Raw genomic sequence first — 24,996 nt, 5'->3', positions numbered from 1 at the left:
TAGATAGATAGATAGATAGATAGACAGACAGACAGACAGACAGACATAGATATAGATAGATAGAGAGATAGATAGAGATAGAGATAGGTAGATATAGATATAGATATATAGATTAGATAGATAGATAGATAGATAGATAGATAGATAGATAGATAGATAGACAGACAGACATATAGATATAGATAGATAGATAGATAGATAGATAGATAGATAGATAGATAGATATAGATAGACAGACAGACAGACAGACAGACATATAGATATAGATGATATAGATATAGATAGATAGATAGATAGATAGATAGATAGATAGATAGATAGATAGACAGACAGACAGACAGACAGACATAGATATAGATAGATAGAGAGATAGATAGAGATAGAGATAGGTAGATATAGATATAGATATATAGATTAGATAGATAGATAGATAGATAGATAGATAGATAGATAGATAGACAGACAGACATATAGATATAGATAGATAGATAGATAGATAGATAGATAGATAGATAGATAGATAGATAGATAGATATAGATATAAATATAGGTATATAAAATTTTATTTATGATTTTTTTTCCTTTAACATCCGTAAGCACTTGGTGAACAGTGTAATTATCTGAGTCAATATACTTTGCATACAATTCTGATCATGATACCACCATTGAAATATACATAATTATAATTTTTCAACTTCAGCTAGCATTTGTGTATACATACGGTAGTAATTATAATATGTTTCAGTATACATAATACCCTTTTCCCAATTTCTACTTTCTACTTCTTTTTTCTAACACTTATTAAAATAACCGCCATGTTAAAAAAATATTCTATATCTATCCATCATCTCTTGCCCTTTTTAGAATTTCAACTCTTGTTAACTTTTTGGTGAATCTTTTCTGCTTCTCCATCACCACATGCATTCTGCGGTGTTCACTCATTTGCAACTGGAGTCGGTGACTTAAAAAGACTTTCTAGATCTCCGCTTTCCCAGGCACCTGGTTCTAGAGCTCCCTTTTCTTAGATGTTTGGTCCTAGATCTTCATTTTCTTGGATGCCTGCAGTGGCGTAGCGTGGGTTGTCAGCACCCGGGGCAAGGCAAGTAATTTGCGCCCCCTAAAGCGAGGGTGGCCCGACTGCAGCTGCCCCTGGGTCGGCATCAGTCAAGTGAGGCTCTCCATGCTGGCCTCCTGCCTTCCTCCCGAGGAGGAGCTCGAAGGGCAGCGGGAAAAGGCTCGACTGAAGGGAAGCAGGTGCCGCGGGGGTGGGAGGCGCACCGGGGGCTTCGGGAAGGCGCCGGCTTCCCGGGGCGCTCCAGGCGGAGCGGGAGGACGCGGTGGCGTTGCAGCGGCGGGCAGACGGAGCGCAGCGCAGCGCCGCTCTCCTTCGGCTCCGCCTGGAGCGCCCCGGGAAGCCGGCGCCTTCCCGAAGCCCCCGGTGCGCCTCCCACCCCCGCGGCACCTGCTTCCCTTCAGTCGAGCCTTTTCCCGCTGCCCTTCGAGCTCCTCCTCGGGAGGAAAGAGACGGCCACAGTCCGGCAAAGGGCGGCGCAGGGCGAGTCAGGGCGCCCCCCCAGATGTTGCGCCTGGTGCGGCCGGCCCGCCCTGCACCCCCCACGCTACGCCACTGGATGCCTGATCCTAGATCTCCAATTTCCTGGAAGCCTAGCCCTAGGTACAATACCTGCTTTCCCAGAAGCTTGGTTCTAGATCTCTGCATTTCCCGGGAGCTTAGTTCTAGACCTTGCTTTCCTGGAAGCCTCATTCTAGATCTCTGGTGTCCCAGAAGCTTAGTTCTAGACCTTTGCTTTCCCGGAAGCTTCATTCTAGACCTTTTCTTTTCCCGGAAGCTTCATTCTAGATCTCTGCTGTCCCAGAAGCTTTGTTCTAGATCTCTGCTTTCCCAGGATCTTCATTCTAGACCTTGCTTTCCCAGGAGCTTCGTTCTAGACCTTGCTTTCCTGGAAGCTTCATTCTAGACCTCTGCTTTCCAAGGACCTTCATTCTAGACCTCTGCTTTCCAAGGACCTTCGTTCTAGACCTTGCTTTCCTGGAAGCTTCGTTCTAGACCTCTGCTTTCCAAGGACCTTCGTTTTAGACCTTGCTTTCCTGGAAGCTTCATTCTTGATCTCTGCTTTCCAGGAAGCCAGGTATAAGAAATATGCTTTCCTAGAAGTCTGGTTTCATGACTACCTCTTCCCACAGAACATGCATGGTGGTGACTAATGAAGTTACAACCATACCACACCAGGGCAAAATGTGGGTCTTGACAGAGCAACAACCTGCCATTGCCGCCATCCCCCAATCCCACCAGCTCTCACCTGGATGAATGAAGACCTTCTCCACGGACAACATGGCCGCAATGGGGAGCAGCAAGTCATCACAGCCCAGAGAGGCAGCCTTGAGGACGGCGCAGGACAAGTTAGGAGGCAGAGGAAGCCAAACCATGAGCTGGCCCAGTTTGGTCACGTGACCTTGCCTACCATTTGAGGATGGGAGAGAAGATTCGTGAAGGATTATATTCTTCAATTAACTGGCTCACACAAGATATTCGACTATCACCTAGGGAAGATTAGCCCAGTGTGACTCGGGATATCCCATTAAGCTTATCGATGTAGGAGATGACCTGGCTGAGCCCGACGGAGGGGTCAAATATGTCATCAGTCTCATCAGTCCCTTTGAACTCACAAGAGATCTACCTTGAATTCCGTTCATTCTTTATCTCCCGCCAATTTGCTTTGACTGTTAGTAGTTCAGATTCTTGTAGACAGCATGAACTTGCAATAAACTTTTACATTCATTTGAACTGCCCAGACTTCCTTGATTTTGAGTTTGATTTCCCCACGCTTGCCAATCAAGATGCATTTCTTTGAAAGGTCTCCACTACAAATAATAACGTTTACCTGTCAATTGCTCCGCATTGATAGAGCTGCTTAAGGGCGACTAGAATGTGCTTCTCGTCCGGAGGGTCCAAATATGGAAAACTGTCAAAAGAAAAGAAGATAACTGTGACAGAGATATGCAGGAACTGTTACCTAAAAGGGACTGAAAATTTTAAAATCCAGAGAAATCGAATAAAATTAGGAAGCGATTCAGGCATACCCCTCCTTAATTCTGGCAGGAGGAGGAGGAGGACTATAGGGTCCTTGGTGTTCTGTGAGCTTGATTGTTTTCTTGCAGATGTTTCATTACCAAACTAGGTAACATCATCAGTGCTAGAAGAGAACCAGAGAAGGGGAAGTGGAAGAGGAGGAAGACTGTTGAGTCCCTGTTGTTCTCTGAGCTTGGTTGCTTTATTGCAGATATTTTATTACCAAACTAGGTAACATCATCAGTGTTAAAAGAGAAATGAAGGAGGAGGAGGAGAAGAGGAGGAGGAGGAGGAGGACGTTTGAATCCTTGGTGTTGTCCAAGCTTTGTTGCTTTCTTGTAATTTTCATTATCAGTGCTAGAAGAGAAACGGAGGAGGAGGAGGAGGAGGAGGAGGAGGAGGAGGAGGAGGAGGAGGAGGAGGAGGATTGTTGAGTCCTTGGTGTTCTGAGCTTTGTTGCTTTATTGCAGATATTTTATTACCAAACTAGGTAACATCATCAGTACTAGACAAGGAAGAGGAGGAGGAGCAGAAGCAGCAGTAGCTGTGGCACAATTAGGTGGTAAAATTCTGTTATTACAGCCACATTCGGCAAAATGAGTGGAGTTGATCCCAGTCGACCTGGTGGAGCTGACAAAATCAATGTCGAACTCCATAAAATCACAATTTTATTGGGGGCAGCTGTGCAAAATTCCTGGTTGAAAAAAACACAACCTCCAAATACAGGTAGTCCTCGGCTTACAATCGTTCATTTAGTGACTATCTGAAGTTACAATGGCACTGACCGTTTTTCACACTTACGACCACTGCAGCATCCCTGTGGTCATGGGATCAGGACTCAGACGCTTTTTGGCAACTGGTTCCTATTTATGACGGTTGCAGCGTCCGTGGGTCACGTGATCAACTTCTGCGACCTTCTGAACAAGCAAAGTCAACGGGGAAGCCAGATTCACTCTACAACCGTGTTCCTAACAACAGCAGTGTTTCCCTTAACAACTATGGCAAGAACTGCAGTGATCCCCTTAACAACTATGGCAAGAAAGGTGACAAATTGGGACAAAACTCACTTAACAACCATCTCACTTAGCAATGGAAGTTTTGGGCTCAGTTGTGATGGTAAGTCGAGGACTAACCTGTATAACAGTTTCCCCTTCTCTTCCCCAACAACCATCTCACAGGCTGGGCACAGAAAGAACCACCGAGAGCCAATAGGAACAAGGCTCGCTTTGGGGAAAGGTCAGCATTTTGAAGGAGGAGATCCATCCCAAGGGTTACCTGATGACATTGTGGATGGCCAGGCACTTCAAAGTCAGCATCACGGATGTCAAACTGGTCCGTTGGATCTCTGGAACCATGTGCTCCGGCATGCACTCTTCCCAGAATTCCTTGTTATAGACCCGGAAGCATTTCCCAGATGCCGTTCGGCCAGCTCGGCCTGCGCGTTGCACCGCCTCACTCCTAGAGGGAGCAAATGGAAAACAGGAAAAATCTCAGCTATTTATTAGCCCAGGGATCAGCAACCTTAAACACTCGAAGAGCCACAAAGGTCCTAACCGGAAGCCCCCTCTGTTCAATTCTGGAGCTGACCGGAAGTCCGCTTCCCCCACCATAGAGTCTCCTCCTAGCACGGCATCCTTTTTCCTCTACCTATCCTAACCAAAAGCCCTATCAATTGTGGAGCTGACTGGCAACAGGGAGCTGCAGCAGAGGGATGAAAGAGCCACATGCGGCTCCAGAGCCACAAGTTGCTCACCCCTGTATTAGCCAACATTCTGACATGTCGCATGGCTCATGGACCTCCGGCCTTAAGACGCAAGGCAACCCTCAGGGTCTGGTGTGAAAGAGCGGTCAAAGAGGCCATCTAGGCAAAAACTGAGCAGCCCTCCCTCAACAGAGGGGGAGGGATATGACATCATCTATCGCCAGTCCACAACACGGTCCTTTCAGCAGTTCCAAGAAAGCTCCACACCAGAGGTGGGTTCCAAATCCCGTCGCAACAGGTATGCTGCGACGGGGCCGACCGTCCACCTCGGACACGCACGCTGCACATGCACGCACACACCACCGCCCTTCGATGCTCTAGCTGCTTGGTGGGGGTCACGCAGGCGCCGCCCGTTGTACACGCATACGCGATTGGCCTGGTTGCCTTAAAAACAGGTAAGGAACATGGGTGGGCCCAACAAGCCACTGTTCCGGTACGGTGGCCGCTGCTCCCAGCTGCCACTGGTATGCCCGTACCGGGCCGTACCGCCCGGAACCCACCACTGCTTCACAGCCATTTGCACTACTCAAGGTGACCTTGAGAACACAGAGAAACCTCCAAGTGCTTCAAGAACCCTCCAAAATAATGCAAATGACCAGCTGTCTGCAAGGAGTATAAATCCTTCCTTTTCCCACCATCCAGTCAGAGCTGAAGAAGCTTCAAGTGGCCTCACTGACTCTCTAAAAAGGATGCAAATGACCAGCTGTCTGCAAGGAGTATAAATCCTTCCTTTCCTCACCATCCGGTCAGAGCTGAAGAAGCTTCAAGTGGCCTCAATGACTCTCTAAAAATGATGCAAATGACTTGCTGTCTTCAAGGAATACAAATCCTTCCGTTCCCCACCATCTAGTCAGAACGGAAGAAGCTTCTTGGAGGAGAAGCGAAAGGGATTCAAAGAAAAACAAGGAAGTCCACTTGCTTCTTGAAAAAAAGCACCTTTGGGACAACCATGACCTGGATATGACTGAGAATCTCCATAGAGAAGAATCCCTGGTCTGTTACACGGATGCAAAGCTAGATCAAGATTTCAAACTTACTTCGAAATTGGCACCACCTCCAGCACATCCAAGCCAACTCTTGGGTTGTGGTTTAGCTGCTTCACAAACCCACTGTCCACCACATACCTGAAAAAAAAAAGGAATTCAGAAATACAAGTCTTACCAAAACTGGGGGCAAACCTAAATTCACACGAAAAGGTCAAGCATCTTAAATAGAAAAAGCATGAGAAAAGAAATGGCAAAAAAACATTGATTAAAAACAATGGTTTGTCTCTTTAGATGGAGGTCAAACTGATGAACCTGTTTGAAAAGCAAGAGATGGGGAGTTCTAGTCCCACCTTAGGCATGAAAGCCAACTGGGTGACATTGGGCCAGCCACCAACAGATGGTGAGTTCTAGTCCCACCTTAGGCATGAAAGCCAACTGGGTGACATTGGGCCAGCCACCAACAGATGGTGAGTTCTAGTCCCACCTTAGGCATGAAAGCCAACTGGGTGACATTGGGCCAGCCACCAACAGATGGTGAGTTCTAGTCCCACCTTAGGAATGAAAGCCAACTGGGTGACTTTGGGATTGTAACCAGGAGATGGGGAGTTCTAGTCCCACCTTAGGCATGAAAGCCAACTGGGTGACATTGGGACAGCTACCAACAGATGGTGAGTTCTAGTCCCACTTTAGGCATGAAAGCCAACTGGGTGACATTGGGCCAGCCACCAACAGATGGTGAGTTCTAGTCCCACCTTAGGCATGAAAGCCAACTGGGTGACTTTGGGATTGTAACCAGGAGATGGTGAGTTCTAGTCCCACCTTAGGCATGAAAGCCAACTGGGTGACTTTGGGCCAGCCACCAACAGATGGTGAGTTCTAGTCCCACCTTAGGCATGAAAGCCAACTGGGTGACATTGGGACAACTACCAACAGATGGTGAGTTCTAGTCCCACCTTAGGCATTAAAGCCAACTGGGTGACTTTGGGATTGTAACCAGGAGATGGGGAGTTCTAGTCCCACCTTAGGCATGAAAGCCAACTGGGTGACATTGGGCCAGCCACCAACAGATGCTGAGTTCTAGTCCCACTTTAGGCATGAAAGCCAACTGGGTGACTTTGGGATTGTAACCAGGAGATGGGGAGTTCTAGTCCCACCTTAGGCATGAAAGCCAACTGGGTGACTTTGGGCCAGCCACCAACAGATGCTGAGTTCTAGTCCTACCTTAGGCATGAAAGCCAACTGGGTGACTTTGGGATTGTAACCAGGAGATGGGGAGTTCTAGTCCCACCTTAGGCATGAAAGCCAACTGGGTGACATTGGGCCAGCCACCAACAGATGCTGAGTTCTAGTCCCACTTTAGGCATGAAAGCCAACTGGGTGACTTTGGGATTGTAACCAGGAGATGGGGAGTTCTAGTCCCACCTTAGGCATGAAAGCCAACTGGGTGACTTTGGGATTGTAACCAGGAGATGGGGAGTTCTAGTCCCACCTTAGGCATGAAAGCCAACTGGGTGACATTGGGCCAGCCACCAACAGATGGTGAGTTCTAGTCCCACCTTAGGCATGAAAGCCAACTGGGTGACTTTGGGATTGTAACCAGGAGATGGGGAGTTCTAGTCCCACCTTAGGCATGAAAGCCAACTGGGTGACTTTGGGCCAGCCACCAACAGATGCTGAGTTCTAGTCCTACCTTAGGCATGAAAGCCAACTGGGTGACTTTGGGATTGTAACCAGGAGATGGGGAGTTCTAGTCCCACCTTAGGCATGAAAGCCAACTGGGTGACATTGGGCCAGCCACCAACAGATGCTGAGTTCTAGTCCCACTTTAGGCATGAAAGCCAACTGGGTGACTTTGGGATTGTAACCAGGAGATGGGGAGTTCTAGTCCCACCTTAGGCATGAAAGCCAACTGGGTGACATTGGGCCAGCCACCAACAGATGGTGAGTTCTAGTCCCACCTTAGGCATGAAAGCCAACTGGGTGACTTTGGGATTGTAACCAGGAGATGGGGAGTTCTAGTCCCACCTTAGGCATGAAAGCCAACTGGGTGACTTTGGGATTGTAACCAGGAGATGGGGAGTTCTAGTCCCACCTTAGGCATGAAAGCCAACTGGGTGACTTTGGGATTGTAACCAGGAGATGGGGAGTTCTAGTCCCACCTTAGGCATGAAAGCCAACTGGGTGACTTTGGGATTGTAACCAGGAGATGGGGAGTTCTAGTCCCACCTTAGGCATGAAAGCCAACTGGGTGACTTTGGGATTGTAACCAGGAGATGGGGAGTTCTAGTCCCACTTTAGCCATGAAAGCCAACTGGGTGACTTTGGGATTGTAACCAGGAGATGGGGAGTTCTAGTCCCACTTTAGGCATGAAAGCCAACTGGGTGACTTTGGGATTGTAACCAGGAGATGGGGAGTTCTAGTCCCACCTTAGGCATGAAAGCCAACTGGGTGACATTGGGCCAGCCACCAACAGATGGTGAGTTCTAGTCCCACCTTAGGCATGAAAGCCAACTGGGTGACTTTGGGATTGTAACCAGGAGATGGGGAGTTCTAGTCCCACCTTAGGCATGAAAGCCAACTGGGTGACTTTGGGCCAGCCACCAACAGATGCTGAGTTCTAGTCCTACCTTAGGCATGAAAGCCAACTGGGTGACTTTGGGATTGTAACCAGGAGATGGGGAGTTCTAGTCCCACCTTAGGCATGAAAGCCAACTGGGTGACATTGGGCCAGCCACCAACAGATGCTGAGTTCTAGTCCCACTTTAGGCATGAAAGCCAACTGGGTGACTTTGGGATTGTAACCAGGAGATGGGGAGTTCTAGTCCCACCTTAGGCATGAAAGCCAACTGGGTGACTTTGGGATTGTAACCAGGAGATGGGGAGTTCTAGTCCCACCTTAGGCATGAAAGCCAACTGGGTGACATTGGGCCAGCCACCAACAGATGGTGAGTTCTAGTCCCACCTTAGGCATGAAAGCCAACTGGGTGACTTTGGGATTGTAACCAGGAGATGGGGAGTTCTAGTCCCACCTTAGGCATGAAAGCCAACTGGGTGACTTTGGGATTGTAACCAGGAGATGGGGAGTTCTAGTCCCACCTTAGGCATGAAAGCTAACTGGGTGACTTTGGGATTGTAACCAGGAGATGGGGAGTTCTAGTCCCACCTTAGGCATGAAAGCCAACTGGGTGACTTTGGGATTGTAACCAGGAGATGGGGAGTTCTAGTCCCACCTTAGGCATGAAAGCCAACTGGGTGACTTTGGGATTGTAACCAGGAGATGGGGAGTTCTAGTCCCACCTTAGGCATGAAAGCCAACTGGGTGACTTTGGGCCAGCCACCAACAGATGCTGAGTTCTAGTCCCACTTTAGGCATGAAAGCCAACTGGGTGACTTTGGGATTGTAACCAGGAGATGGGGAGTTCTAGTCCCACTTTAGGCATGAAAGCCAACTGGGTGACTTTGGGATTGTAACCAGGAGATGGGGAGTTCTAGTCCCACTTTAGGCATGAAAGCCAACTGGGTGACTTTGGGATTGTAACCAGGAGATGGGGAGTTCTAGTCCCACTTTAGCCATGAAAGCCAACTGGGTGACTTTGGGATTGTAACCAGGAGATGGGGAGTTCTAGTCCCACTTTAGGCATGAAAGCCAACTGGGTGACTTTGGGCCAGCCACCAACAGATGGTGAGTTCTAGTCCCACCTTAGGCATGAAAGCCAACTGGGTGACATTGGGACAACTACCAACAGATGGTGAGTTCTAGTCCCACCTTAGGCATTAAAGCCAACTGGGTGACTTTGGGATTGTAACCAGGAGATGGGGAGTTCTAGTCCCACCTTAGGCATGAAAGCCAACTGGGTGACATTGGGCCAGCCACCAACAGATGCTGAGTTCTAGTCCCACTTTAGGCATGAAAGCCAACTGGGTGACTTTGGGATTGTAACCAGGAGATGGGGAGTTCTAGTCCCACCTTAGGCATGAAAGCCAACTGGGTGACATTGGGCCAGCCACCAACAGATGCTGAGTTCTAGTCCCACTTTAGGCATGAAAGCCAACTGGGTGACTTTGGGATTGTAACCAGGAGATGGGGAGTTCTAGTCCCACCTTAGGCATGAAAGCCAACTGGGTGACATTGGGCCAGCCACCAACAGATGGTGAGTTCTAGTCCCACCTTAGGCATGAAAGCCAACTGGGTGACTTTGGGATTGTAACCAGGAGATGGGGAGTTCTAGTCCCACCTTAGGCATGAAAGCCAACTGGGTGACTTTGGGATTGTAACCAGGAGATGGGGAGTTCTAGTCCCACCTTAGGCATGAAAGCCAACTGGGTGACTTTGGGATTGTAACCAGGAGATGGGGAGTTCTAGTCCCACCTTAGGCATGAAAGCCAACTGGGTGACTTTGGGATTGTAACCAGGAGATGGGGAGTTCTAGTCCCACCTTAGGCATGAAAGCCAACTGGGTGACTTTGGGATTGTAACCAGGAGATGGGGAGTTCTAGTCCCACTTTAGCCATGAAAGCCAACTGGGTGACTTTGGGATTGTAACCAGGAGATGGGGAGTTCTAGTCCCACTTTAGGCATGAAAGCCAACTGGGTGACTTTGGGATTGTAACCAGGAGATGGGGAGTTCTAGTCCCACCTTAGGCATGAAAGCCAACTGGGTGACATTGGGCCAGCCACCAACAGATGGTGAGTTCTAGTCCCACCTTAGGCATGAAAGCCAACTGGGTGACTTTGGGATTGTAACCAGGAGATGGGGAGTTCTAGTCCCACCTTAGGCATGAAAGCCAACTGGGTGACTTTGGGCCAGCCACCAACAGATGCTGAGTTCTAGTCCTACCTTAGGCATGAAAGCCAACTGGGTGACTTTGGGATTGTAACCAGGAGATGGGGAGTTCTAGTCCCACCTTAGGCATGAAAGCCAACTGGGTGACATTGGGCCAGCCACCAACAGATGCTGAGTTCTAGTCCCACTTTAGGCATGAAAGCCAACTGGGTGACTTTGGGATTGTAACCAGGAGATGGGGAGTTCTAGTCCCACCTTAGGCATGAAAGCCAACTGGGTGACTTTGGGATTGTAACCAGGAGATGGGGAGTTCTAGTCCCACCTTAGGCATGAAAGCCAACTGGGTGACATTGGGCCAGCCACCAACAGATGGTGAGTTCTAGTCCCACCTTAGGCATGAAAGCCAACTGGGTGACTTTGGGATTGTAACCAGGAGATGGGGAGTTCTAGTCCCACCTTAGGCATGAAAGCCAACTGGGTGACTTTGGGATTGTAACCAGGAGATGGGGAGTTCTAGTCCCACCTTAGGCATGAAAGCTAACTGGGTGACTTTGGGATTGTAACCAGGAGATGGGGAGTTCTAGTCCCACCTTAGGCATGAAAGCCAACTGGGTGACTTTGGGATTGTAACCAGGAGATGGGGAGTTCTAGTCCCACCTTAGGCATGAAAGCCAACTGGGTGACTTTGGGATTGTAACCAGGAGATGGGGAGTTCTAGTCCCACCTTAGGCATGAAAGCCAACTGGGTGACTTTGGGCCAGCCACCAACAGATGCTGAGTTCTAGTCCCACTTTAGGCATGAAAGCCAACTGGGTGACTTTGGGATTGTAACCAGGAGATGGGGAGTTCTAGTCCCACTTTAGGCATGAAAGCCAACTGGGTGACTTTGGGATTGTAACCAGGAGATGGGGAGTTCTAGTCCCACTTTAGGCATGAAAGCCAACTGGGTGACTTTGGGATTGTAACCAGGAGATGGGGAGTTCTAGTCCCACTTTAGCCATGAAAGCCAACTGGGTGACTTTGGGATTGTAACCAGGAGATGGGGAGTTCTAGTCCCACTTTAGGCATGAAAGCCAACTGGGTGACTTTGGGATTGTAACCAGGAGATGGGGAGTTCTAGTCCCACCTTAGGCATGAAAGCCAACTGGGTGACATTGGGCCAGCCACCAACAGATGGTGAGTTCTAGTCCCACCTTAGGCATGAAAGCCAACTGGGTGACATTGGGCCAGCCACCAACAGATGGTGAGTTCTAGTCCCACCTTAGGAATGAAAGCCAACTGGGTGACTTTGGGATTGTAACCAGGAGATGGGGAGTTCTAGTCCCACCTTAGGCATGAAAGCCAACTGGGTGACATTGGGACAGCTACCAACAGATGGTGAGTTCTAGTCCCACTTTAGGCATGAAAGCCAACTGGGTGACATTGGGCCAGCCACCAACAGATGGTGAGTTCTAGTCCCACCTTAGGCATGAAAGCCAACTGGGTGACTTTGGGATTGTAACCAGGAGATGGTGAGTTCTAGTCCCACCTTAGGCATGAAAGCCAACTGGGTGACTTTGGGCCAGCCACCAACAGATGGTGAGTTCTAGTCCCACCTTAGGCATGAAAGCCAACTGGGTGACATTGGGACAACTACCAACAGATGGTGAGTTCTAGTCCCACCTTAGGCATTAAAGCCAACTGGGTGACTTTGGGATTGTAACCAGGAGATGGGGAGTTCTAGTCCCACCTTAGGCATGAAAGCCAACTGGGTGACATTGGGCCAGCCACCAACAGATGCTGAGTTCTAGTCCCACTTTAGGCATGAAAGCCAACTGGGTGACTTTGGGATTGTAACCAGGAGATGGGGAGTTCTAGTCCCACCTTAGGCATGAAAGCCAACTGGGTGACTTTGGGCCAGCCACCAACAGATGCTGAGTTCTAGTCCTACCTTAGGCATGAAAGCCAACTGGGTGACTTTGGGATTGTAACCAGGAGATGGGGAGTTCTAGTCCCACCTTAGGCATGAAAGCCAACTGGGTGACATTGGGCCAGCCACCAACAGATGCTGAGTTCTAGTCCCACTTTAGGCATGAAAGCCAACTGGGTGACTTTGGGATTGTAACCAGGAGATGGGGAGTTCTAGTCCCACCTTAGGCATGAAAGCCAACTGGGTGACTTTGGGATTGTAACCAGGAGATGGGGAGTTCTAGTCCCACCTTAGGCATGAAAGCCAACTGGGTGACATTGGGCCAGCCACCAACAGATGGTGAGTTCTAGTCCCACCTTAGGCATGAAAGCCAACTGGGTGACTTTGGGATTGTAACCAGGAGATGGGGAGTTCTAGTCCCACCTTAGGCATGAAAGCCAACTGGGTGACTTTGGGCCAGCCACCAACAGATGCTGAGTTCTAGTCCTACCTTAGGCATGAAAGCCAACTGGGTGCCTTTGGGATTGTAACCAGGAGATGGGGAGTTCTAGTCCCACCTTAGGCATGAAAGCCAACTGGGTGACATTGGGCCAGCCACCAACAGATGCTGAGTTCTAGTCCCACTTTAGGCATGAAAGCCAACTGGGTGACTTTGGGATTGTAACCAGGAGATGGGGAGTTCTAGTCCCACCTTAGGCATGAAAGCCAACTGGGTGACATTGGGCCAGCCACCAACAGATGGTGAGTTCTAGTCCCACCTTAGGCATGAAAGCCAACTGGGTGACTTTGGGATTGTAACCAGGAGATGGGGAGTTCTAGTCCCACCTTAGGCATGAAAGCCAACTGGGTGACTTTGGGATTGTAACCAGGAGATGGGGAGTTCTAGTCCCACCTTAGGCATGAAAGCCAACTGGGTGACTTTGGGATTGTAACCAGGAGATGGGGAGTTCTAGTCCCACCTTAGGCATGAAAGCCAACTGGGTGACTTTGGGATTGTAACCAGGAGATGGGGAGTTCTAGTCCCACCTTAGGCATGAAAGCCAACTGGGTGACTTTGGGATTGTAACCAGGAGATGGGGAGTTCTAGTCCCACTTTAGCCATGAAAGCCAACTGGGTGATTTTGGGATTGTAACCAGGAGATGGGGAGTTCTAGTCCCACTTTAGGCATGAAAGCCAACTGGGTGACTTTGGGATTGTAACCAGGAGATGGGGAGTTCTAGTCCCACCTTAGGCATGAAAGCCAACTGGGTGACATTGGGCCAGCCACCAACAGATGGTGAGTTCTAGTCCCACCTTAGGCATGAAAGCCAACTGGGTGACTTTGGGATTGTAACCAGGAGATGGGGAGTTCTAGTCCCACCTTAGGCATGAAAGCCAACTGGGTGACTTTGGGCCAGCCACCAACAGATGCTGAGTTCTAGTCCTACCTTAGGCATGAAAGCCAACTGGGTGACTTTGGGATTGTAACCAGGAGATGGGGAGTTCTAGTCCCACCTTAGGCATGAAAGCCAACTGGGTGACATTGGGCCAGCCACCAACAGATGCTGAGTTCTAGTCCCACTTTAGGCATGAAAGCCAACTGGGTGACTTTGGGATTGTAACCAGGAGATGGGGAGTTCTAGTCCCACCTTAGGCATGAAAGCCAACTGGGTGACTTTGGGATTGTAACCAGGAGATGGGGAGTTCTAGTCCCACCTTAGGCATGAAAGCCAACTGGGTGACATTGGGCCAGCCACCAACAGATGGTGAGTTCTAGTCCCACCTTAGGCATGAAAGCCAACTGGGTGACTTTGGGATTGTAACCAGGAGATGGGGAGTTCTAGTCCCACCTTAGGCATGAAAGCCAACTGGGTGACTTTGGGATTGTAACCAGGAGATGGGGAGTTCTAGTCCCACCTTAGGCATGAAAGCTAACTGGGTGACTTTGGGATTGTAACCAGGAGATGGGGAGTTCTAGTCCCACCTTAGGCATGAAAGCCAACTGGGTGACTTTGGGATTGTAACCAGGAGATGGGGAGTTCTAGTCCCACCTTAGGCATGAAAGCCAACTGGGTGACTTTGGGATTGTAACCAGGAGATGGGGAGTTCTAGTCCCACCTTAGGCATGAAAGCCAACTGGGTGACTTTGGGCCAGCCACCAACAGATGCTGAGTTCTAGTCCCACTTTAGGCATGAAAGCCAACTGGGTGACTTTGGGATTGTAACCAGGAGATGGGGAGTTCTAGTCCCACTTTAGGCATGAAAGCCAACTGGGTGACTTTGGGATTGTAACCAGGAGATGGGGAGTTCTAGTCCCACTTTAGGCATGAAAGCCAACTGGGTGACTTTGGGATTGTAACCAGGAGATGGGGAGTTCTAGTCCCACTTTAGCCATGAAAGCCAACTGGGTGACTTTGGGATTGTAACCAGGAGATGGGGAGTTCTAGTCCCACTTTAGGCATGAAAGCCAACTGGGTGACTTTGGGATTGTAACCAGGAGATGGGGAGTTCTAGTTCCACCTTAGCCATGAAAGTCAGCTGGGTGACTTTGGGCTAATCACTTTCTGATCCCAACTCACACTGCAGGGGAAATAGGAGAAAGAAGTTGGGGCTTGCTGCCTTGGGTTACATATAAATAATAAGGGTGGGTTGCAAATAAACAAAATAAAAATAAAAAACTTCCAGACATTAATAAAAACTATAAAAGGCATGTAATCCTCAGCCTAGACTAGAGCTTCCAATTTATCACCCAGGACTATCAATGTGATTGCAGAATCTTAGCCTCTGCAAGGCTGCATGTCTCCGTACGACCTCCTGTACGACCACCACGACTTACAACCAAAAATGCCAGGCTCAATCATGGTCGTAACTCAAGGACTATCTGGATTAAACAGCTCCAGAGTTCAGCCACAAGATCCACCTCTCTTGTGGCCCACTAGCTGCCAGCCGAGGCAGACTCAGACGGTGAGGAGGTTGGGGAGGAACTTGGGCCAGTGCTGGAGTCTGGGGAAGGCTCTGATGGTTGCTCTGCGTTGGACACAGAGATAGAGGCGGGGCTATCTGACATTTCCCAGACACCGGAGGGGCAGCTGCCTTTGGAGGCTGATATGAGTGAGGAGGAAGAATAGCTGGGGCCTATTCCAGATGCATGTAGTTAGGAGAGGTGAACAACGGAGGACAAGGAGTTGAGTCGGGAGGCAAAGCACGTGTGGGCACTGAATGGCCCCTCCCTGACTGGGGAATAAATAGAAGGAAAGGGGAGTGGTGGTTGTAGGAGACAACAGTTCACATTGCTAGAGATTTTGCTCATGGTGTTTTGTGCAACAAAGACTGCCTTGCCAGAACCTACCGTATTTTTTGGAGTATAAGATGAATCTTTTTCCCCCAAAAAAGAGGGTGAAAATCTGGGTGCGTCTTATATACTGAATGCATTTTTGGCTTCCTGAAACCCCGCCCCCTTTGCAAAAATGGACATGCAGAGAGTTTGGGAGGCTTGCAAACCGCGCCTGGAGGCTGGGGAGGGCAAAAACAAGCAAATAACGGGCCGTTTTTGCTCTTTTCTCCCTCCCCCACCTCCTCAGGAGCACTCTACAAGCCTCCCAAACCCTCTGACATCCATTTTTTTTGCAGAAAACAGGTAGTTTTGGCTCATTTCCCCCCTCCCCCCCACCGAGTACTCTACACGGCTCCCAAAGCTGTGCATGCCCCCTTTTTTTTTTTTTGCAATTAAACGATGCGTGCAGAGGGTTTGGGAGGCCTGCAGTGCAAAAACTTTTTTTTAAAGTTCACCTCTTCAAAATCACGGTGCCTCTTCTACTCTGGTGCATCTTATAGTCCGTAAAATACAGTAATTTGCAGCCTTTCGGATGGGAGCTCAGGGCCTTGCAATTATTGCAAGGAACTGATAAGGTCTGTTACTGCAGTTAACTCTTTGCAGGACTCTTGTCTGGACTTTTCCGGTGGTTGAATGCAATTAATTCACAAGAGGTCAATAAAGAGGGTTTTTTTTCTCGTGACAAGGAGTCTATTTCTTGCTCCTGCTAAGGCTGGGTCAGAACAAACTCAACATCCCCAGAACTCTTACTTGATCCCATCAATGGTCAAAGACGTGGCTGCGATATTTGTGGACACGACACATTTCCTGATCCCTGGCGGAGGCGGCACGAATATCTGTCTTTGCTGATCTAAGCGACAAAATCAGGGTCAAAACGATCAGAGAGGAGAAAATAACACCAATTTTTTGAACTGGTTTCCCCAAGATTAAAAGCAAAACCTGGTTCAATTAGACTCCACCAGAGACCTGCAGAGCAAGGACTGTCTGAGATGGACCAACTGCCATCATTCCCATCCAAGACAGTTGAAGGTATTGGGAACTGTAGTCAAGCATACTAAGAGGCAGCACTGGGTTTCTCTTTTCATAGAATCATAATCCTGGAAGGGACCTTGGAGGTCTTCTAGTGCAACCCCCTTGCTCAAGGCAGGTGACCTTATACCAGGGTTGCTCAAACTTGGGAACTTTAAGACTTGTGGACGCCAACTCCCAGAATTCCCCAGCCAGCATGTGGACTTCAACTCCCAGAATTCCCCAGCCAGCATGTGGATGTCAACTCCCAGAATTCCCCAGCCAGCATGCTGACTTCAACTCCCAGAATTCCCCAGCCAGCATCTGGACGTCAACTCCCAGAATCTCCAGCCAGCATGTGGACTTCAACTCCCAGAATTCCCCAGCCAGCATGCTGACTTCAACTCCCAGAATTCCCCAGCCAGCATGTGGACGTCAACTCCCAGAATTCCCCAGCCAGCATGTGGACTTCAACTCCCAGAATTCCCCAGCCAGCATGTGGACTTCAACTCCCAGAATTCCCCAGCCAGCATGTGGACGTCAACTCCCAGAATTCCCCAGCCAGCATGTGGACTTCAACTCCCAGAATTCCCCAGCCAGCATGTGGACTTCAACTCCCAGAATTCCCCAGCCAGCATGTGGACTTCAACTCCCAGAATTCCCCAGCCAGCATGCTGACTTCAACTCCCAGAATTCCCCAGCCAGCATGTGGATGTCAACTCCCAGAATTCCCCAGCCAGCATGTGGATTTCAACTCCCAGAATTCCCCAGCCAGCATGTGGACTTCAACTCCCAGAATTCCCCAGCCAGCATGCTGACTTCAATTCCCAGAATTCCCCAGCCAGCATGTGGATGTCAACTCCCAGAATTCCCCAGCCAGCATGCTGACTTCAACTCCCAGAATTCCCCAGCCAGCATGTGGATGTCAACTCCCAGAATTCCCCAGCCAGCATGCTGACTTCAATTCCCAGAATTCCCCAGCCAGCATAGCTGGCTGGGGAATTCTAAGAGTTGAAGTCCACAAGTCTTAAAGTTCCCAAGTTTGGACACCCCTGCCTTATACAATCACATTTAAATGGTGGTCCAATCTTTTAGAATTAGACTTCTTTATTGGCCAAGTGTGATTGGGCACATAAGAAATTTGCCTCCAGTGCATAAGCTCACAGTGTACATACATCAATAGTGATAGATCATTATTATAGTCATTGTAAAATTACATTCACCATAAAACACTAGATACAACACTTAGCGACAGTCATGGATACTAAATAAATAAACTTTTCTTGGAAACCTTCCACTGATAGGACTCTGGGGGCCAAATGAGATTTGAAAATAAATATAAATCCAATAAATCAAAATCAAATCCAATAAATCAAATCCAATAAATCAAAAAAGGCTAAGGAAAAATGTTGTCACAACATTTCATAGAATGCTGGAAAATGCAGTAGATGCTAAGGACACAACTGAGAAAATCTGGATACATGCAATAAAAGAATTTTAAGGAAGAGAAAGACTAGGGGAGACAGGATAGCAGTGTTCCAATATCTCAAGGGCTGCCACAAAGAAGAGAGAGTCAAACTATTCTCCAAGGCACCTGAAGGCAGGACAAGAAGCAACGGGTGGAAACTAATCAAGGAGAGAAGCAACTTAGAACTGAGGAGGAATTCCCTGACAGTTAGAACAATTAACCAGTGGAACTACCTGCCTCCAGATATTGTAGGCGCTCCAACACTGGAGGTTTTAAAGAAAATATACGATAGCCATGTGCCCGGAATGAAATAGGGTCTCCTGCTTGAGTAAGGGATTGGGCTAAACACCTCCAAGGTCCCTTCCATCTCTGCTATTCTTTTATACATAGAGTAAGCTGAACTTGAGTCTCCAGTCTTAGAGTGTCTTGGTGAACTAATTTCAATCTAAATCTAACAAAGAGAAGGAGTAGGGGGATGACATGCTAGTAATATTCCACTATTTGAGGGGCTGCCATAGAGAAGAGGGGGATCAAACTATTCTCCAAAGCACCTGAAGGCAGAAGAAGCAATGGGAGGAAACTAATCAGGGAGAGAAGCAACCTAAAACTAAGGAGAAATTTCCTGATAGTGAGAACAATTAATCAATGGAATGATTTGCCTCCAGAAGTTGTGAATGCTCCAACACTGGGAGTTTTTAAGAAGATGTTGGATAACCATTTGTCTGAAGTGGTGAAGGGTGTTAGGAATGTAAGCTAACGGTTCGGTCAGCAATATATAAACCATGATGGTAGTACTGTAGCTTTAAGTACTGCTAAAATGTGATTGGTTGCTGTTACCTCAAGCAGCCATAAGAGGGAGCCAGAATGACTGTTAGCTCTCTGTTTGTTAAATGCTGATCGGTGGATACTGCTTGATACTGTATCGTGAGCTACTGTGTGTTTTGCTACTGTTAGCTACTTTGTGTGCTGAACTGATTATATGATACTGGACTGTGTTTGATGGACCACACCTTAACTGAGAACATTAACTGACTGACTGAACCGTGTATGACTTGGACTGTTTGTTGAATTCTGAATACCTCTATTTTTCCACATAAGTAAAATACTATTACTTTTACTATTCGGTATCCCTGTATGCTGGTTTGTGCGTGTTCTTCCACACCACTCTCATTACGCTTCTCTGCACACTCACTCTCCTAACGGGGAGTCTTACCTAACAAAGGGTTTCCTGCCTAAACAGGGGGTTGGACCAGAAGACCTCCAAGGCCCCTTGCAAATCTGTTATGCTCACCTGTTGGCATGCAGCCATACAACGGCAAGATAAGTAAGCCGTCCACGGAGCGATCTCTTACTTCAAAGCGGTAGTCTATCATTTCGGCTTTCTGGAAGAGAAGCTCGCAAGCTCTCTCGATCTCCGATTGCCCTAGTGTGAAACCACAAATTCATGTAAGATATTGTTCCGAAGAAATGAGGGAAAGGCTACAGGTAATCCTTCGACTTGCAACGATCGCTCCTTTAGCGATCGTTCAAAGTTACAGCAGCATTGGAAAAAAACGGGACTTGCAACTTATAATTGTTGCATCACCACCATGGTCAGGTCATCCAAATTTGGATGTTTGGCAACTGGCATGTATTGTTGTGGCCGGCCAGTAGATTTGGACAGTGAGGAGGTTGGGGAGGAACATGGGCCAGTCCTGGAGTCTGGGGAAGGCTCTGAGGAGGGCTCTGTGTCGGAGGCAGAGAGGGGGCCAGGACCGTCTGACAGTTATCAGCTGCCTTCGGAGTCAGACATTAGTGAGGCAGATGCACAACTGGAGCCTGTTCCCAGCAAAATGTTTGTGCGCACCGAACTGGCAGTAATGCCAGCAGCAATTCACAACTGGAATACAGGTAGTTCTCGACTTATGGCAGCTGCTTGACATTATGATGGGCCATCCCCCAAAGGTACTTAAGTCCCAATTTTGAGATTACGACAGGTGAACGCAGACACCCCATAGTCATGGGATTCCTTTTGGGCACCTGGCAACCAGCTCACCTGTACAGCCGTTTGCAGTGTCCCGCAGTGCCACAAGAAATTTTTTTAAAAATCCTATTTGGTCATTTGGTGACCTACGTTAATACCCACAATGACTTATGACCGTAATTCCAGGTTCAGTTACAGTTTAACTCGGTTTCTTAAACTCGGTTGTTTAAGTCAGGGGTCCCCAACCTGTGGGCCGCAGCTCATTAGTGGTCTGCGAGGGGGTTGCAACTGGGCATGGAAGCATCCCTTCTTCCCTCCCCCCCCTATCAAGCCAGAAATATGGGGGAACTCTGGTTTAAGTCGAGGATTACCTATGTATCAGGGGTGTCAAACTCAAGGCCCATGGGCTGCATCCAGCCCGCAGGCTATTTAATTCTGGTCCATGGGGTTGCGCCGGAAGTATCAAAGGGCCGCCCCAGTGGCAAAAATGGGTCGTGGTGGGGCAACGGCCAGCAGAGTGCTTCTGGAGGCCGGGGAAGCGAAAAACAGGCTGTGCAGGGTCTCGCGAGGCCGATTTTGGCTTGAGCCAGGGGTAGATTGCTGCTGCTTCGCCGTGCGCACTTGCATGTAAAAATGTTTGGACATGTGCAAAACATTAATATAATGAAAAAAAAATTACATTTCTGCAAAGAAAGTTGTTCTGCGCATGCACAGAGGCAAAAATCAGTACGGTGGTTCTGAAGGAGAACCGGTTTGGAGGCATTACAGACGTGGGTCGCTGCCAGTTCCAGCAACCCAGGCCACCAAGTTTCTACCGGTTCAGTCAAACCGATCCAAACTGGTAGGAACCCACCAATGGCTTGAGCCTGTGTCAAATGCCCACCGTAACTGTGCCCACCCTGGCCACGCCCACTCACACCCCCGGCCCTCTGAGGTCAAACACAACTCTCATGCGTCCCTAAATGAAACTGAGTTTGACATCCCTGCTACATACGAAGGAGATAGTGATTCTCCACAGGATAACTTCAAAACACTTGCCTGTCAGGAAAACGAGGATGTCTCCTGCCGAGCCGTTCAAGTGGACATCCAAGGTCACTCTGACAGTCTGAAACAACACAATACCATAGCAGAGTTGGAAGGGACCTTGGAGATCCTCTAGTCCAACCCCCTGCCTAGGCAGGAAACCCGGACAAATGGCTATCCAACATCTTCTTAAAGACTTCCAGTGTTGGGGCATTCACAACTTCTGGAGGCAACTTCTGTTCCACTGCTTAATTGTTCTAACTGTCAGGAAGTTGCTTCTCTCCTTGATTAGTTTCCACCGATTGCTTCTTGTTCTACCCTCAGGTGCCTTGGAGAATAGTTTTACTCCCTCTTCTTTGTGGCAACCCCTGAGATATTGGAAGACTGCTATCATGTCTCCCCTAGTCCTTCTTTTCATTAAAATAGACATACCCAGTTCCTGCAACCGTTCTTCATATGTTTTAGCCTCCACTCCCCTCATCATCTTTGTTGCTCTTCTCTGCACTCTTTCTAGAGTCCCCATATCTTTTTCACATCATGGCGACCGAAACTGGATGCAGAATTCCAAGGGTGGCCTTACCAAGGCCTTATAAAGTGGCATTAACACTTTAAAACGAACAATGCTAAGAGTTTTTAGGAGGAACTCACGCGCGATATTTTTTTTCACCCTGTGCTAACAACTACAGAGTATTCTCAACTTAGGACCACAAACTGAAATGATTGAAAATTGAACACCCCTCCAAAAAAAATTCTGTTGCTAAGGCCGTTGTTAAGTGAGTTTTGCCCCGTTTTATGAGCTTTCTTGCCATGAGAAGCAAATCTCGGCAGTTGTGTAGTTAGGACCGAGGTTGTTGAATGATCCTGGCTTCCCCATTGACTTCACTCGTCAGAAGGTCATCAAAGTGAACACATGACCCACCACGACCGTCATCAATAGGACCCAGCTGCCCAGCATCTGGATTTTCATCACACGGAAATATTGCAACGGTCGTAAGTGTAAAAACCAGTCATCAGTCATTTTTTCCAGCGCCACTGTATCTTTTAATACATACCCGCCATCCTGGGCCCAATGTTTGGGAAGGCAGGTACTGCCTGTCACAAGCCAGGACACAGAGTGAGTGATGGAGGAGTAACACCTCCTTGAAAAACCTTGTGTCAGGCCTGCAGTCATATTCCTTTTAGGATCTTTGGCCTGCCACACTCTCTCTCTTTCTTTACTATGCTGTTTCATTAGTGGGGAATTGAGAGGGGGGAATAGTAAGGGGTAGAATGTTATGTAGTCAAAGCAAAATTCCTTTCTAGAAGCCCAAGGTCATTCTTTGTCTCCGCACCTCTGCACCTGACCGGAAACAGATGGGTGGAAATGCCAGCGTGGCAGTGGAAGACTGGACCATGTGATGGACTTGGGGGTGTGGGAGCAAGATCATGAACTTTCAACTGAGTGGGAAACCCCGGAAGCTTTCAGATTCGGGTTTCCACAGATTGTACCAACGTGTCTCTCTTATTAAATTGGAACTTTGATGAAAGCTATGCCTTGGACTCTGATTTAATTCTGGATGATATTTGGAACGCTGACACCTTGGTCCAACTGGCAGCACCTCGTAAGGGCCCCTTTCCAAGGTTACAGGAGAAAACGGTCCACGGTTTTGAAAGCGGAAGAGGGCTCTATGCCCCAATGGCAGATAAAGTGGCAGAACCATCTTCTAGAACAGGGGTGTCCAAACTTGGGAACTTTATGACTTGTGGACTTCAACTCCCAGAATTCCCCAGCCGTGTGGGGAATTCCCCAGTTTGGGGACAGACTCCGGTTTGCTCTTAGGGTCGGTTTAAGCCCTCAGAGACTTCAGGAAGCCTCTAGACGACTAAAAAGGACCCCATGAGTCGGAGGGTCGGTTTAAGCCCTCCGGAAGCTTCAGGGAAGTCTCCTGAAGGTCCCTGAAGTCTCCAGAGGGCTTAAACCGACCCTCGGAGCAAACTGGAAGTCACTTCCAGTTTGCTCGTAGGGTCCTTTTTAGTCCTCCAGAGGCTACAGGGAAGCTCCCCCCCACATGGCACACGAGCCAAAAAAGGTTTTAACTATACTTCCCCAAAGCACATCAATTTTAACAGCATCTGTACAAGTATAGTCTGAAATGTAACACTACAAACAGTGTATATTGTCTGTGCTGTTTGCTGTTTGTTGCAAGGAGGCAAATTGCTGGGAGGCAGAAGCAGATTTTTTCCCCTTGTTTTCCTCCCCAAAAGCTAGGTGAAAAATACGGTTGTTGGGTAACGAAACATCTGGAAGCAAACAACCGTGCTTAGAGAGCACCAAGGACTCCTCAACTAAATAAAATGAAAGTGACCAGCCAATACCTCTGTGATGAAGGCAGAGCTGTTGACATCTCTGGGGCCCAGAGCATCACAGAAGATCTCCTCCACCAGGTATTTTCTTCCTGGAATCTCCACCACGGAGCAATTTCCAAAGAAGGCCGAGAATTTCTCCACGTCCAAGGTGGCGGACATCACCACGACCTTCAAGGGTTCCTTCCTTTTGATTTCTTTTTCCTGGTGGAACAGCTGCTTCAACAGGCCAAAGAGGATATCCTGAAAGAGAAGTGGTCCTCCTAAAGTCCACGTTTTGAACAACAGTCCCCTTTCAAACATGGAACACACTATGATCTCTCACAGCCAATCCTAAATTGATCTTTTCATTGGCAAACATATTCCCAGCTGTCCGGAAAATACCAACTGCAGGTCTTCTGACCCAGGCTTCCTTATAAAAAGCAAGAAGCAGAGTCTTGGTCCCAGCAAAACCCTTTTTATTGACACAACTGTGAATTCCTTTCATTCATAGTCAGCAAGGCTTTAGTAAACAGTCTTTCAGAGGAACGTTTATCCACACGAACCTTATCTCGTTTGGAGAGCTGCCAGCTAACTAGTTTCCAAATGCAGGGTAAGGCAAAACTTGGCACAGAGTCTCTTATAGTCACAAGCAGAACTTTCCACTCTTGAAATGACCAAATGAACTCATTGTTTCCTGCAAAAGCCCCCTCCCCATTCGCTCTTTTGTTTCCTATTGGAGGGGGATCAATCACCTCCAAGGTGTGCCTTTATTCCTAAGTCGACCCTGCTTTCTTAGTTGTTCTTGTCTTCTGGCAGCTGTGCACATGCACACACTGGGAACAGGCTCCAGCTGTTCCTCTGCCTCACTGCTGTCTAGCTCCCTCTCTGCCTCCGACGCGGAGCTTTCCTCAACCCCCAGGACTGGCCCATGTTCCTCCCCAACCTCCTCACTGTCTCGATTCTGCTGCCAGCTCTGCTGGCTGCCGGTGGGCCACAACAGCGACTTATGACCACAATGGAGCTCAACATTTCTGTTGCGAAGCAAGACAGTTGTTAAGTGAGTTTTGCCCCATTTTACAACCTTTCTTGGCACGGTTGTTAGCACTGACCGTGCAGAGACTCCGTTCGTGAGCTTCGTCCAGAATAACGATGCTGTATTGGGTCAGATGTGGGTCTGCCAGGATTTGCCTCAACAAGCACCCATCCGTCAAATACTTGATCGCAGTTTCCTGTGACATTTAGAATCAATAGTTAGTCAGTAATGTCCTGTGGATTATAGCAAAGAAAACTCTTTAAGCTGCTCCATTCAGAAAAAACAATGCTTTTTGTTTAAATGAGTTTTTTAAAAAGTACTAAAAAGTA

At 48.3% G+C, this 24,996-nt stretch overlaps 1 protein-coding gene across 2 annotated transcripts in view; it reads right to left on the bottom strand.

The window, feature by feature from the left end:
* The window catches only part of DHX40 (DEAH-box helicase 40), a 49,535-nt gene that overhangs the window by 12,495 nt on the left and 12,044 nt on the right, over nucleotides 1–24,996 (bottom strand). For both annotated transcript variants that reach the window (XM_081941864.1, XM_081941865.1), the window contains exons 4-12: nucleotides 24,744–24,863; nucleotides 23,665–23,895; nucleotides 21,325–21,391; nucleotides 19,615–19,746; nucleotides 16,598–16,697; nucleotides 5,891–5,977; nucleotides 4,367–4,549; nucleotides 2,904–2,984; nucleotides 2,322–2,479 (exon numbers count right to left, since the gene is read on the bottom strand). In XM_081941864.1, coding sequence (XP_081797990.1) covers nucleotides 2,322–2,479; nucleotides 2,904–2,984; nucleotides 4,367–4,549; nucleotides 5,891–5,977; nucleotides 16,598–16,697; nucleotides 19,615–19,746; nucleotides 21,325–21,391; nucleotides 23,665–23,895; nucleotides 24,744–24,863 — 1,159 coding nt within the window. The remainder of the gene's footprint in view (nucleotides 1–2,321; nucleotides 2,480–2,903; nucleotides 2,985–4,366; nucleotides 4,550–5,890; nucleotides 5,978–16,597; nucleotides 16,698–19,614; nucleotides 19,747–21,324; nucleotides 21,392–23,664; nucleotides 23,896–24,743; nucleotides 24,864–24,996) is intronic.

Source organism: Natrix helvetica (assembly GCF_964273705.1).
Source record: "Natrix helvetica genome assembly, chromosome: 2".
In the NCBI taxonomy this organism is placed as follows: Eukaryota; Metazoa; Chordata; class Lepidosauria; order Squamata; family Natricidae; genus Natrix; species Natrix helvetica.
The sequence above is the reverse complement of the archived record's forward strand: the minus strand, read 5'-3'. Positions and strand labels throughout refer to the sequence as shown.